At 38.3% G+C, this 15,763-nt stretch overlaps 1 protein-coding gene across 8 annotated transcripts in view; it reads right to left on the bottom strand.

Moving 5' to 3' along the window:
* ROBO1 (roundabout guidance receptor 1) overlaps nucleotides 1–15,763 on the bottom strand; it is a 1,468,549-nt gene that overhangs the window by 71,904 nt on the left and 1,380,882 nt on the right. For 6 of the 8 annotated variants that reach the window (XM_040338766.1, XM_040338761.1, XM_040338765.1 and 3 more), the window contains 2 exons: nucleotides 12,015–12,209; nucleotides 6,638–6,664 (listed from right to left, as the gene is read on the bottom strand). In XM_040338766.1, the coding sequence (XP_040194700.1) occupies nucleotides 6,638–6,664; nucleotides 12,015–12,209 (222 nt within the window). The remainder of the gene's footprint in view (nucleotides 1–6,637; nucleotides 6,665–12,014; nucleotides 12,210–15,763) is intronic. The other 2 variants (XM_040338764.1, XM_040338768.1) reach the window with 1 other exon arrangement.

Below are 15,763 nucleotides of genomic sequence, written 5' to 3'. Positions count from 1 at the left end.
TGTTGATTGCGGTAGACAAATCCAATCAAGAAGCTATTAACCTGGACTGTATCAGTAGGCTTGGATTTCTCAAAAGCATGTACATACAGACTAATCTAAACAAAATAGGTATATCCACCCACAAAGTTTATTTCACCACCCACTTTTACAGTGCCAGATAAGAGGAAAAAAAACAATGTATCACTATTAGTAACCAATTATGACTTGTTTTACATTGTTCTAACCTCTTTACACTGATGGAGATTACACTTAATTGCTCCTTGTACCATGTTAATAAAATCAGCATGCTACAAAAACACAATGAGGAACAGTAACCTAGAGCAGTAAGGAGATGACCCCCCACCACCCAAAAAATTGGAATGAAAAATGTTTATTTTAAAATATCGTGGAACTGTTCAGTCTTGTTAGAGTGTATGTTATCCCAACATTTAAAATTCCTAATATGTATGATCTGTGTTATCTGCGTCTTTGCATTATACTTAGGAGTATAGCCTGTCTATATTGCAATGGTCAGACTCATGCCCCCCTGCACAATCTAAGTCAATGAAAATATAAAAATGCAAAAATGTGGGGAACAAAATTGTGGGTACACAATTTTCAAATACAGCCTCTTGTTGCCTAACCTAAGCTTGTGGTAGGCATTTTATTACTAGGCATTGTTTAATAATCATTAACATTTCAATCGTAGTTTAATATGCTAATGTTAGTAAAGTAATTGGTTACACAGTCATAGTCCCAGATAGATTTCATGTAACTTATAGAATATATTAGTTTCATTGGTACGCTTAAATCTGACAAAAAAAAAAAAGAGTGTCCTTGAGTTGTTTTTATGAATTAAAAAGCACTTCACTGCAAACAAAGTACTCTATTTTGTATAATTAAGAGCCCTTGTATTTATGGTATGAAAAAAAAAAAAACTTGATTTGAGCGTTAATACAATTTTACAATGTACAATTCCAAGTCTGAGTAATGGACTTTGCCAATGGCACAATTCAGATAATGAAATTAGTGCATAGTGAAGTGTTCAAAGTCAAGTTGCATTCAATGTTTGGCATCCAAATGAACAGCTAAGCCAGGTATTTCAAATTTGAGTATTCAGTAGTCACTAACACAAGCACAGCTTGTATCTTGTGTTAATTAATGATAGGTCACAAGTTTGAACCATGTTAATCATTTTCCTTTGGACAAATAGCCTTCAATGTTTTATGAAATCCAAGAAAACTTGTACCAAAAGAATACAGGGGGGCCTTCACAAAATACTGGTTGATTGACTGTGCCTGGCTTCAATATATTCTGATTCACTGACCTGGAACAAACATGTAGCAAAGTCAGATCCTGTAATTGGCATACTTCCCCCTAGCCTGTGCTACAAAACATATTGAAGTCTTTGTAGCCAGGCATCAGCATCTTAAGAGGGGAGGTCAGCATTGGCAGCATTTATACACCGATCATCTATACCATGGGTCTTCAAACTATGACCCTCCAGCTGTTCAGGAACTACAATTCCCATCATGCCTAGTCATGTCTGTGAATGTCAGAGTTTTACAATGCCTCATGGGATGTGTAGTTCCGGAACAGCTGGAGGGCCGTAGTTTGAGGATCCCTGATCTATACCATTATAACCACTGACAGGTACCATAATTAACATTAATTGTCTTGTTACAATGACATCTGAAAGTGGTGTAATGTTTTAGGTAGCAAGTAAACATGTTGTTTCAGAAGTTGTTGAAAGCAGAAAAAAATGGGCAACCATAAACATTTGAGCAACTTTGACAAAGGCCAAATTGTAATGGCTGAATGACTGGGTTGGAGCAACTGCAAGACTGAAGTGGTTGGCAGGACGGATGAGGTTACTACTAACAGCAGAGAAATCAACACAAGGGACACATCCTTCTGACTGTAAGCTATGTCCATTGTGCTGACTTTTCTGGTTTTGATTTTAGGCTCTAACATTTATCTTGGGAAGCAAGACTTCCATCATCCATCATGTTCAAGCAAAAATGCTGTTTTTTTTTATTTTACTTGCACATGATTTAAAATGCCTTCTTTGCAATGTAACATTTCCCCACATTAATGCAGTGGAGGTGTTTGTTGAAAAAAATACAACATGCAGTACATTTTAGCACAGTGTGGTGCAATGCACTCAACCACACTGCACTACACTGCAACCAAAAGAACATACAATGAAATGCCACTTGTGAAATTTTAATAGAGTTCTAAAGTCCCTGCTTCATGCACTGGTCTAAATCATTTGGTGGAGGGGGGATTATGGTGTGGGGTTGTTTTTCAGGGGTTGGTCTTGGCCCCTTAGTTCCAGTGAAGGGAACTCTTAAGGCATCAGCATACCAAGACATTTTGGACAATTTCATACTCCTAACTTTGTTGGAACAGTTTGGGGATGGGCCCTTCCTGTTCCAACATGACAAATCAAGGTCCATAAAGACATGGATGAGGGAGTTTGGTGTGGAGAAACTTGACTAGTCTGCACAGAGTTCTGACCTCAACCCAATAGAACACCTTTGGGATGAATTAGAATGGAGACTGCGAGCCAGATCTTCTTGTCCACATCAATGTCCTCACAAATGTGCTTCTGGAAGAATGGTCAATTCCCATAGACACACTCCTAAACCTTGTGGACAGCTTTCCCAGAAGAGTTGGATCTGTTATAGCTGCAAAGGGCGGGCCAACATAATATTCCACCCTACGGACTAAGACTGGGATGCCATTAAACTTCATATGCGTGTAAAGGCTGGCGTCACAATACTTTTGGTAAAATAGTAAATAAATATATATATATATATATCATTTAGACTTTCTTCGCATGTATAACTTGTCAGTTTCAAAGGCATGCAATAAGCAGAGTTTGCTGTGAAGATTTGGTGATCTCCCATGTGTTTTAACTCCTTGTATAAGATAGGTCCACCAATCCTGAAGTGCCTCGGCCCTCTAGGGTCTAAATCTGGCCCTGTTGACTACTATATAACATTATCTTTTGTTTTAATTATTTAACGTTCAATCTGGTGCCTATGCAATACATATGTCCCTGTGCTTAAACAGAAACATGTAGTATATTGTGTTATTTTCTACACCTGAAGGACCATCCCTAATGGGAAAAATGCACAGGTAGGCGTATTATTGTAACCTAAAAAGATGTCTGCATACACAAAGCAGCATGTTTCCATTGCCTTAAAACATGACACCTACCACCTTTCCTGGCTCACCACATCAAAAGCCAACGGCAAAAGCAAAACTGTAATTACAGCAAAATAATTGAAAGGCATTTTGGTATGGAGATTGTTCTTCAAATGTCAAAACCCTTAACTACTGCTGGACCAGCTGCATCTTGCAATAAATGTGTGGGTTGGTTGCATACACATATACACATGATGGCTTTCGTTAAGCAAAGCGAAGACAGCAGGGTAATTTGGTTAGATCCCCCTCAGAATGGTGTAGTGACGCATTTAGAATTATAGGCTGATAAAATAATTAATACAGTGTCTTAACATAAATGAAAAATGCCCATGGCAACCAAAATTACTGCAACGTTCCAATGCTAATTTGAAAATGAAACATCTAACTGATAACAGTGATTGCTCTAGGCAACGAGAAATAAAAGTATTGAAAAAAAGGAAAATTAATGTTATGTGTTGCTCACGGCAACTAGTCAGCTTTATCTATTAATTATGCCATAGAAACATCAGAAACTCTGGTTGGTTGCTATTGGCACCACAAACAAATTTCTCACACTTGCCCTTTGCGAGGGCAATTTAACAGATGATGGACTCATGTGTTACTCCTGGCAACCAATCACATTCTTCTTTTTTATTTTCAAGCCTGCACAGGAAAAAAATGGCAGCTGTAAAATGTTTGGTTGCCAAGAGCAATGCATTTTTCCTTTCAGACACTTGGAAAAATAAGGCCCCCTCATATGCACACATTAGCTTTTTCGAAGAATAATCATTATTTTTAGACATTCCGTAACATGCAAGAGTTAAAAAGGGATTAGCTGCACAGAAAATGCTGATGGATTCTATAGCTATGCCTTCCCCATCTAGGGAGGACTAGGTTTGAAAAACATCAAATTGGGCCCTTTAGAAGAATTCCAAGCTGGCAGCCTGCAAAGCAGAGATAACTGCTCGCAGTGATTACAATAACAGGATTAAAACTTAAGAGGCAGTGTTAAATCTGTCACTGAGGTATTGCTAGCGATGTGAGGGCCTGCCACCAGTGAAGCTAGGCCGCCACTAACAAAATGCAGGCTTAGCAGAAAAATTTCATATTTCCTCCTAAATACTCAACTGAAATTGCATTTTCGTTCCCGTTTTCAATAAAAAAATAAATAAAACGTGTTTACAGGTACAAATATTTACAAACTGCAATGTAATCATTTTTTTTCCTCAGCGGGATAGGAAGCTGATGGTAATGTTTGAAATGGAATTTTAAACTGAGATTACATGCAGCAATTCTTTTTTAATTACATATTTTTGTGGCAGGTTTGTTGTATTAAATATAGATAGAGATAAAGATAGATAGGCAACTATCCACAGTGACAGAATGGTAGTGATTATTATAAGTATTATAATTACTATTATTAATAACTGTGGACTGTTCTTTGCCAATCTTGTGTGTTCCTTACATTCCATGGGACATGGGGTCATCTGACAGATTGTATAATTGTGGACAGTCTAGCAGAAAGAGGGAGACTTATAATAATAATTAATATCAATGTTATATATGTATGTAAGGGTTACAAGACTTGGCACAAAAAAATATCAATTTATGTGAAGTGAAATGAAAAATGTAAAATGAAAATACTACACACCTATGTTTGAACTGCCTAAAAGCAAATACAAACATTAGCAGATCAACATATATAAAAGTCCTTATTTGACACTCCGTGAGTATAAAAAATGTGAGCCTGTTTTCAATATGGGTAAGAGATTGTTGCAATAACGACAGTTCCCATCACTACACCTTGTGACAGATCCCCCAATGGGTAACGACTCACCAGATTGCAGCAAAAGCTGAGCCTTATACGGTAATATCTCTTTATCTTGCGGTCTGTTTAATGTTCTTTACCAATGATGGATTTGGTGGTCCTCTCTGGTGTGCTTGCCTTGTTGCTCATAGAATACTATTTTTTATCACGCTATGTGAGTGTCTCATTCATGGTGGTGAGTTTATATAAACAAAGAGTTTGACAGTCAACAGAACGCAAGATAAAGAGATCATTTTGTATAAGGCTTGGCTTTTGGCTGCAATCTGGTGAGTCGTTACCCATTGTGGGGGGGGGGGGGGGGTCTGTCACAAGGTGTGGTGATAGGAACTGTCATTATTGCAACAATCTCTTTCCATTCAACCCAGATTGGGGACAGGCTCACAGCTTTTATACTCATGGAGTGTCAAAGAAGGACTCTTATATATGTTGATCTGAATGTTGACCAATTAGCGCTGCCAATGTTTGTATGTGCTTTTAGGAAGTTCAAACATATGTGTGTAGTATCTTTATTTGTTATGGTAGCAGCTTTGGAGATATTGGTACATGTGCACTGGGAGGAATTTGTATTACGTAATTGGTTCCAATTGTGCTTTAAATAAAAAAAATAAAAAAATGAGAATAATGTAGGTTTTATATTTTAGTTTCCATTAGCGTTATTAATTTTTTAATAATTTCAAAATTTCCTTTACATCAGTCTTAAGTATGCACAGACTAGCCATTTTAAAGTCACTTTTAAAAACTTTTAATTTTTCTATTTTGTAGAACATTCGAACAAATGAGGTTCATTATACACCTAATTAATAAATGACTGACCTATGCATGGGAAGCACATCTCTCCCATGTCTAGCTTTTAGCTGCATGTATTGCAGTTACATGGAATGGAAAACATTGGCTCTATGACCACATCTGTGCCAGTATACAGTCATTGGGTAACCTTTTGGAGCTCTTGCAAGATCTGTTACCATGGTATAGGTGTTTTATATCCAGATCTTAGTGTAGAAGGCTAACCTCCAGGTATAAGAATAATGTCCTAATGGTTGGATATGCTTAGCTACTAATTTATTTCTCTTTTTTGGACAAAACAAAAGTTCAATGGCAGACATTCAGGCACAAATAAAGCTGGCCATACAGGGCTCAAATTTTGTCTGGTTTCTTTTGAAATGGCCAACATTTGAGCTATGGGTAGCCCTGCTAACACCATATGTCTTGACAAACTGCCATTGAGAAAATAAAGGAGATGGATGGAAAAAAGTCAGAAAAATAGTGACTACAGCAAATCAACTACGGTTACTGTTTGGGTATTCAGATAGGCGCAGGTCCTACCTGTCAAAATACAGTAGCCAGCACCAGGAAATTAATCCTTCCACTCTTGTTTTGATCCTACAAATTTCCCTTGACGTGTATTGCCAGCTTAGGATATAAAAGAGCCCCCAGTGACTTCACAAACAGTTGGCAAGAAATGTTTTAAGGTATTTAATTAAAAAAACTTACATATAGTGGAATCATGTTGCTGAACATGTGTGTTTACATTTCTAGTGCAGCAATTCCCAAAAGATTTAATGTAACAGGTAGCAAAAATATCACTATGAAGCACATGCAATGCAACAGACAAGAAAGAGGTGCAAATACTGTATATACCTGTTGGTGTGAAGGTAAAAGACGGGACTGAAAAATCCAAAAAAAAAAAATGAAATAAAAATCTGGTTATTAAGCTGAAGAAAGAAAGTGCACATATCAAATTAGTAAATCTCAAGCAACATATAGTCAACCAGGCAGCAGCAGGCAACCTTGTGAATGACACACAATGCACAGTGATTGCAGTCTGAGTATGTTGGCATCATTGGCAATTAATTGTTAGTTCAATCTCTATTTCCAATATAAATAATGCAGCCAATACATTACTTAAGAGGGTAGTTTGCAGGGATCATAAATCTCTCCTTAATCAATAATAACTGCAAAATTCACCGTGTGAGTCTATTTCATGCCATGTTCTGGATTCTTACATTGTGGATAACAGGTAGGATTAGATCAGCAATGGTCCACTTTGACACCTTTATATCTACTGGAGAATTTAAAATGGAACGCTAACTAAGGTTAAACCTACTCCCACCCCAGTCTAAGCCTCTACTATCTAACCCTGTAAAGAAACCTATTCTGAAGCCGCTCCGGTCTGGTCTAAAAAGCGATGGCTTCTGTGTAGAGGCGAGATTGTCAACAATGGATACAAATGTCTGGGAGGCTTACTATCGGGAATCCGTTTTCAGCTGCCCCTCCTGTACATTGTACATGCCACTGACAGCTGATTATGGGACTAGAGCGGCTTCAGAATAGGAACGTATACATATCTTTTCTTTACAGGGTAGATAGAATAGGCTTAGTATGGGGGTGGGAGCAGTTTAAGCCTTAGTTAGTTTTGACTGAACTTCCACTTTAAAGTATAACTAAAGGCAAAACTTTTTTAAAGTTTTGGATGAAGTGGAGAGGGATTAGAACACCTGTCAGTTTTTGTTGCCGTCTATGCCCGGTTAAGGAGATTTCCCCTTTCTATTTGTCCTGTTTACTATTAACACTGAAAATAAAAGAAAATCCTAAATTTTGGGTTGTTCCCAAAAACATAATAGAAGGGGAATCTTCCAATGGGGACACTAACTCTGGTAACCGGGGGTCCCCAAGGAGATTTCCTCTCACTTCCTGTTTGGCTATAAAAAGCTAAATCTCTGCAATGGGACATAAAGGGCAAAAATAAATCTGACAGAGGTTATAACCCTCCCATAGTCTATCCAAAATGAAAAAAAAAAGAAATACCTATAGTTCTACTTTAATGATGAGGTCTGGTTTTTAGGTGGGTGAAGCCATGTCTGAGCAGACCTGCATTGGCCTATCCAAAAACCGGACAATTTTTCAATGAGGTATTTCCCTATCATCTAACATATAACACAGTGCTAGCATAATGCATTACAATGAATGCTGCAGGCCAAAGCTATCTGCTCTCCTAAAACCAGGACAGGAAATTAGGGTAATATAAGTCATCAGGACACACAGCAAAAAAAACTTCCCACTAAAGAAATGTTTTTGTTGCAGTCTATGCCCCCTCCCATCCCTGTAATACACCGTCCTAATGAGAAAATGTCCCCAATGAGCACACAAACTACAATAAAAAATCAACTTAGGTTCTAAGTCCAAGTTTTGTTGGTTTTAAATAAAGATATAAAAGAGGAGTTTAAACGCTATCTTATTAAAAATGTTGGTATTTCAGTCTCAGGTGTGTGCTGGTGAGTTGAATCACCCTGTGGCTTCTTGTATCTTTTATAGACCCCACTGGGGAGCTGTCAAACATTAGTTCTGCCTTATTCCTCTGCCACAATGTTATAGCAAAAGGGATACTGCCATAAAAACCATAAGGATCCGTGCACCCTTACTTGGCCTGCTAATGGCCCAAGCAATGGTTTTCCCAATATTTGACCACAGGGCATACGAGAAAGCAAATGGCGAGGAAGAACCAAACAAGTAAAACTAAGATTCACAATTTGAGTTGAACTAGCCTTTAAAGATGTATCCAATGTGCTTTTAAGGGCATTTATGTTGCACAGCTGTGCCATACATTTCACTTACTGCTAAGACAATGCATCTTACTTGTCAAACTTGGCAGCATTGTGTCCTGTGTGGCTTCATGATGAAGATTGCAGTTCATTTGTTGACAAGGTGAAGACTGTAGCTCCACTATCAACAAGGTAAAAACCTTAGCTCTTTTACTGACAAGGTAAAGACTTCAGTTCCTCCATTTACAAGAAAGAGAGGCTTCAGTGCATAATGAGCAAAATAGGCTTCAATGCATAATGATAATGGTGAAAACTGCTGGCACAATTAATTTCATGTATTGGAGATGAAATCTTCTTTTTGTCAATACTGTCAATGTACTGCAACCACCACATGGAAGCAACTACCTACAAAGCCATCCACAAATCTGCCACCAGCTACATCACTGACCTAGTCTCTAAATACCAACCTAATAATTCTCTTTGTTCTTCTCAAGACCTCCTGCTCTCTAGCTCCCTCATTACCTCCTCCCATCCTCGTCTCCAGGACTTTTCCAGAGCCTCTCCAAGCCTATGGAACTCCTTACCCCAATCTGTCCATCCATCTCCTTCTCTATTAGCTTTTAGAGGATCCCTGAAAACCCTCCTCTTCAGAGAAGCCTATCCTACTCACACCTAACAACTGTATTTTAATTTTGTCCATCTGATCATCCCCCACAGCTACTATTCTTTCTTCAACGTGACCCTCCCTTCTAGATTATAAACTCTAACAAGCAGGGCCCTGTGATCCCTCCTGTATTAAACTGTATTGTGACTGTACTGTCTTCCCTGATGTTGTAAAGTGCTGCGCAAACTGTTGGCGCTATTTAAATCCTGTATAATAATAATAATAATAATAATAATAATAATAATAATAATAATAATAATAATTTGTATATAAGGCCTTATGCTGGCTACTCACAGGCACATATGGGGGGTGATTTATTAAGTGACTGTTAGCTAAACAAAATGAGTAATTCACCAGGTGTGGCTAATAAGGTAGAAACATGTTCACTTCAATCAACCAATCCTGTGTTAGCAAAACCTCCTTTTTTTTTATTTGAGAAATCAAATTAGAAATCCTACAAATGATTGGGTAATCAGAGTGAACATGGGTTCCCTTTATTAACTAGCATTCATTTTGCTAAGTTAACGGACACTACTGTTTAGTAAATCAAGTCCTTTGCTTCAGATTTGATCTGCAAAATGTATTGATAATTGTGTTGCTTGATGGACTACCTTATTGGATATACGGTAATAGCTATGCACACTATATTTGTGTGTTAATAGCTTTTCTTCATCTGTCAAATTAAATTTGGAAAAAAAAAAAAACCTGTGTGGTCAGATTTTGGAGGAGATAAAAGGGGAAAAAATGATGTATTCTCTGTTTTAAAATAAAAGGTTCCATCTGTGTTACCCTTCTGTGTATTTACAAATGTTCATGGCCACCTTTGTCTCACTAATAATTACATCACAATATGTGGATGATTTCTTTTTGTAAAGCTTTTTCATTTCTATTCATTAAGCCTTATTTTCTATCTCATCTCCTAGAGCTAAAAACAAAACCCTGCTTGTGTTTATCCGATTCACACAGTGGCTTCCATTTGTAGCACAAGAGACCCTATCGAAGGAATTCCATTTGGCCTCAGCTCTTTTCACACTGTCAATGCAATTTAGGAACATCAAAAAAGGAAGAGAAAAAATGCCATAGTAACAAGGAGTTATAAAATAGATGCATTTAACAGCAGAGCTATACAAACAACAGTGAAAAGATGGGAACATTAATTTAAAATCACTAGAACACAATGTTGGGGGCAGGAACATGGCCCTGAAAGGGTTCAATCATCACTTTTCTTTTGACCTATTGATGTAAACATTTTAGGCTCTAAAGGAAGAATAGATGAAAAGAGGTCAGAGAGGATGATGTGACATAATAGCCCCAGCACGTAGTAACTTCATTCCTGCAGCTTTCATTCATAACACAGCAAGCACCTGTATCTGAATTCCATATGGCATGGTTTGTGGGCAAGACTGCAGCTACTGTATATACAGGATACAACATATGAAAATGAAATGTGTATAAAGGTGCAAATACTTCACATCACAGTATTAAGTTTAATTAATAGGAATCTCCACTTTAAAGCAAACCTATGGCTAAATAACGTATAAACCAACACATGCAAAGAATAGTAGGACCATACACTGCCAGAACATCTGGACATTTGTCTTACATGGTAGCACCCAAAAGAACCAAAATAACAACTACCAAAAGATCACATGAGATGCAGAGGGTGTGCCTTTCCTCTGACTTTCAGAAAGTCAGTAATTACAGAGGCAGCACTGGGTTCTTCATGGGGCTCTGGACAAGCAGCAAACACCAAGAGAGTTAAATAAAGGCACCCTATGGTGTCTACTTTTCTATGCTAGTGTTGGTTTGCACAATCATTTTTTGCTTCTACAGTGTTATAGACATCTGCCCTGCCCCATATGGCCAAATTACAATTAGGGTTACACAATGCGCTACCATTGAAGCAGCCCATTCATTTTAAATAGCCTTACAGCGATTCTTAATACGTCGAAAATGGGCATGCACTTTTTTAAGGTAGTACATCAGAACAGCATGGGATCTGCTGAACTGAATGGCAGCTGATCGACGGAATGATGAGTAAGTGCAGAGATTCAGCCTGGCATTAAAGTACAGCTGTGACTTGTGCATTCACTGGGGTCCTGACACCCAAGTTTATAATTTTATTTGGCAATTTACAACTGGTAAAAAATTCTGGTTAGCTGCTATAGGCTGGTTTATAAGTCCAAAGAATATGTTATTATTATTGTTATTCAGAGCCCACAATATAGAGGAAGACTGTACAGTAGTTAATACAATTCATTTCTTGGGTCCTACAGCTATCAGGTTAGTTTTATATTTTAAACAAAATCATTAAATGGAGAAATAAAGCCAAAGCTTTTTTGGCTATACTTCTACTATGGATTGCAGGAGTGTTGTTCGCCCGCTGTCGGCTGACATCACTGAGCCGGTCAAGGCTCTGAATACATCCCAACTATACGGTTGGGACCCACCCAGCAGCCTGGACTGGCACCTGGCTCAGCCTCTTAGTGATCCACTGAGAGTCTGCACCAGCCTTCCCCAAGTGAGTGCTGGAGGAGAAGAGTAGAGAGTCTAAGTCCCAGCTCTCTGCTCAGAACGGAGGAGGAAAGCTGAGCGAACAGTGGTGTTCGATTGCTCAGCTATCACTGCAGGGTCCACCTAGGTCAGTATAAATGGTTTTTTTTGTTTGTTTTTTTACAAAGACCATACTTCTCTTTTAAAATCAAAAATACTGATTTCACAAAACTAATAACAAGAGCAAACCATTTATAGCAAATTACGCTCTAGAAAAAAAAAGATCTGAGTTTTGATGATGCAGTATGATTGAGTATACCTTTTCTGATTCCAGCATAGGTGCTGTTCAATCCGCTGCGTTTCTTGCGATGACGATACAGCCAGATGCTGAACACCATTAGTATAATCCAACAGGCAGCACCGATTCCTGCAATAAATGCAGGCTGCTTTACCACATCTGATATCTGCTGGGCAAGGCTCACTTGGTCTGGAGACACTGGATTACCAAAGGAGTCTATAACAAAAACAAAAGCTCAATGAGCTACACTGAATGTGAAGGACATGGTTTTAAACAGACTTGGAAAGAAGAGCTAAAAAGCTAGTAAGTGTGCAACCAAAAGGCTGTATGAAAACTGTGTTACATTTTTATAAAACAGCAATAAACATCGTTGAGTTATCTATTACTGCTACCCAGTGAACTGAGTTCCATTGTTTAAAGGGGTTGTAAAGGTAAAAAAAATGTTTTCCCAAATAGCTTCCTTTACCTTAGTGCAGTCCTCCTTCACTTACCTCATTCTTTGATTTTGCTTTTAAATGTCCTTATTTCTTCTGAGAAATCCTCACTTCCTGTTCTTCTGTCTGTTACTACACACAGTAATGCAAGGCTTTCTCCCTGGTGTGGAGTGTCGTGCTCGCCCCCTCCCTTAGACCACAGGAGAGTCAGGATGCCCACTAACACACAGCTCTTTTCTCTATCTGCAACGTAGAGAGCGTCCTGACTCTTCTGTAGTCAAAGGGAGGGGCCGAGCACGACACTCCACACCAGGGAGAAAGCCTCACATTACTGTGTGGAGTTACAGACAGAAGAACAGGAAGTGAGGATTTCTCAGAAGAAATAAGGACATTTAAAAGCAAAATGAAAGGATGAGGTAAGGGAAGGAGGACTGCACTAAGGTAAAGGAAGCTATTTAGGGAAAAAAATACCTTTACAACCCCTTTAAGTCATAACCTCCATTTCATATTAAGATTGTAGACAATGGAGAAATCTAGGTAAGTTAAGAATTTGCCCTTTTCAGCTATAAAGGTTTTAATACATTTTTCAAGGATAATAAACCTCACCATCTCTAATGATGAATTCCTGATCTGTCCCCCTTTAGTAAGTTCTGACAATTTATAATGTGGCTAAAGTAGAAATTTTAGGCTGTGGAAAAGTTTTGTACCATTGTCTGAGAAGGCTGAAAAACCTAAATCCTGCATAACCATGGTGTCAGTAAAAACAGTATGCAAGCACACAGCGCTTGAGTATAACTTAAGGAATATGGTACCCCATATGTGATATGTGCCTGTTGTACCCCGTACTTGTGTTAAAAAGTATCCCGTTGTTAGTATTGCTTCAAAGTGTGTGAAATTCCTGGTGTTGCTCGCTGCCCATTCATTTCAATGGGCAGGGAGCATTTCCTAAAGTCCCGCAAGTGCACTGTCCCAGTGTGAAAGTACTCGGCCGTTCAAATTTGGGCGACAGGGGAGGCAATTTTCAGGCACTATTTCTAGTGCTAAAACACCTGAAAACTGCCTCAGTGTGAACGGGCTCTATTCTGCAGGTGAGAACAGAGATTATGTGATCACTTAATTCCACTTCCAAAGTGCTTTTCAGGCACTTTGGAAACGCTGCCCATTCATTTCAATGGGCAGGGCGTTTTGGAAGCGCTGTATACACTCCCAAACTACCCCAAAGATGCTGCTAATGTTCCGCAAGTGCACCGGCCCAGTGTGAAAGCACTGGGACTTTCAAATCCGGGCAGCATGGGAGGCAGTTTTCAGGTGCTTTACAGGCAGGTATTAATTCTAGCGCTAAAATGCCTGAAAACTGCCTCAGTGTGAAAGGGCAGCTGAGAACAGAGTTTATGTGATCACTTATAAAAAGTGTCTATTTGGTCTCTGGGACAGGAAGTGAGGGTAAATCTCCCCAATGGAAACACAGACAGAAGTGGAAAATGTGACAGTGGTTTTAACTCTTCCGCAATTTATCCAAGACAATGACATTTTTTGAGCTGAAGAGCACTTCCTACAATCCCCATCCAACCCACGTTACAGCAAACATACAGTAAGTACAGGTGGGAATTGAGGTTTACATCATCGTCAGAATGAGCAAGACTTTGAGATGGTCTTAGAACAAGACAAGACCCTCCAGCCAGTTATTCAGTGATCTGTAACCACCCATCTAACCAGTTCCTGTTGACCTTGGTAGGTAGGGGTGTACCTTTTAATTACCCTCATTAAAAAAAAAACTTCTAATCTACAAACTCATATTATAAACTTATGAATTAAAGAAATGTTACCTATTTACTGAGTTTTATGGGATTATAGATTGATAGTTTGCTTTAAGCCCAGTTTTGTCAATATTGTATCTATATATATATATATATATATATATATATATATATATATATATATATATATATATAATGCCAATAATATGTTTTTCCTGGTATTTTTAATAAATTCTTTCTTCTGTGGCTTTTGTAATTTCCTAATTTCGCTAATTTTTTTAGTCAATTAAGGAATATCATGAACTTCAAATATGTATACAACATCCATGACATGCACAGTACATATCAGTATTTTATAGGATCCAAGTTCAACACAATGCAGCAGACTTTGTTCTGAGTTCAATCATTTTCTTGGCTTAGGTCTAGACATATGTTAAGGCATGAAAATAAATTAAGTGTTGAAAAGTGTAATAAAACATAAATGACAACTGATGTTGAAACATCCGAGGCCTTTGAAAATGCTTTTTTCTTGTCGATAGCCATCCAAAGAGCCTTTGAACCAACGCCACGTTGCATTATCCATTGTAAGTAAATCTGCCTTACAGTGTTTGTAAAGAGCATTTTACGTCTGTTTACTGGCTGATAGAACATGTATTATTTCACAGCTTTACAAAATGCATTTAAAGACAAATTAATCAACCATCCAACCTTTATAAACAGATTGTGATTGACTGACCAGGCACAATTACCCAAGTTCTCTGTATCCTGCACAATAAAACTAAGTGCTTGTAAATCTAAAACAGTTTATTGCAGCTGCCCATAACCACTTAACACTTGGCAAGAGTGGACAAACTTTGCATTAAACGTAAGCAGCAATGGTAAATGGGAACAAACAAGATGTCAAGGAAACAGATTTAACTTTTTATGAGAGCAAGCACAGACAAAAAATTGAAATGAGTCTAATATTGGACTGAAATCTAACTAGATGGTTCTAATAGTTGCAATTAAATGGTTTAACAGACATTTCAGCGTGAATATTTGTCAGATAATTTACAACACTAAAACTAACTTCATCTACAGTGATGTCACTACATGTGAAAAGTCAGGCTGAATTTGTGGCTTTACTATCTATGGGCTAGTTGGGGCCTGGGTATGATGTTCTGGTCAGTAGACCTGGTCTCTGTTCAGACATCATGTCCCAATCTACAGTACCTCATCTTCTCGTGTAGACAAGCCCCATCCTGGAAGTGTTTCACTAATACATGGGTGCCCCCAGGATTTCAGTGTAAACGATAATATATTTTGGCCGATGGATACCAGAGGACAAAGGCAACAAAGCCAAATAAAAGACCAGGGCTTTAGTTGAAGTTTCAGGGTCAGACCAGAAGAGCGTACAGTGAAACCTTTAAGATGCGAGTAACACGGTTAGCGAGCGTTTTGCAATATGAGCACCGTATTTTAAAATATCCTAACTCAGTTTGCGAGTGTTGTCTCGCAAAACAAGCAGGATTCAGGCCAAAGTGGTGTGCAGTACAGCATTTGGCCTGAGGTTGGGGGCACCGGAGCCAAACATCGCCGA

This window comes from Rana temporaria, chromosome 2 (assembly GCF_905171775.1).
Source record: "Rana temporaria chromosome 2, aRanTem1.1, whole genome shotgun sequence".
Taxonomy (NCBI): domain Eukaryota; kingdom Metazoa; phylum Chordata; class Amphibia; order Anura; family Ranidae; genus Rana; species Rana temporaria.
This window is presented reverse-complemented; position numbering and strand designations above follow the sequence as displayed.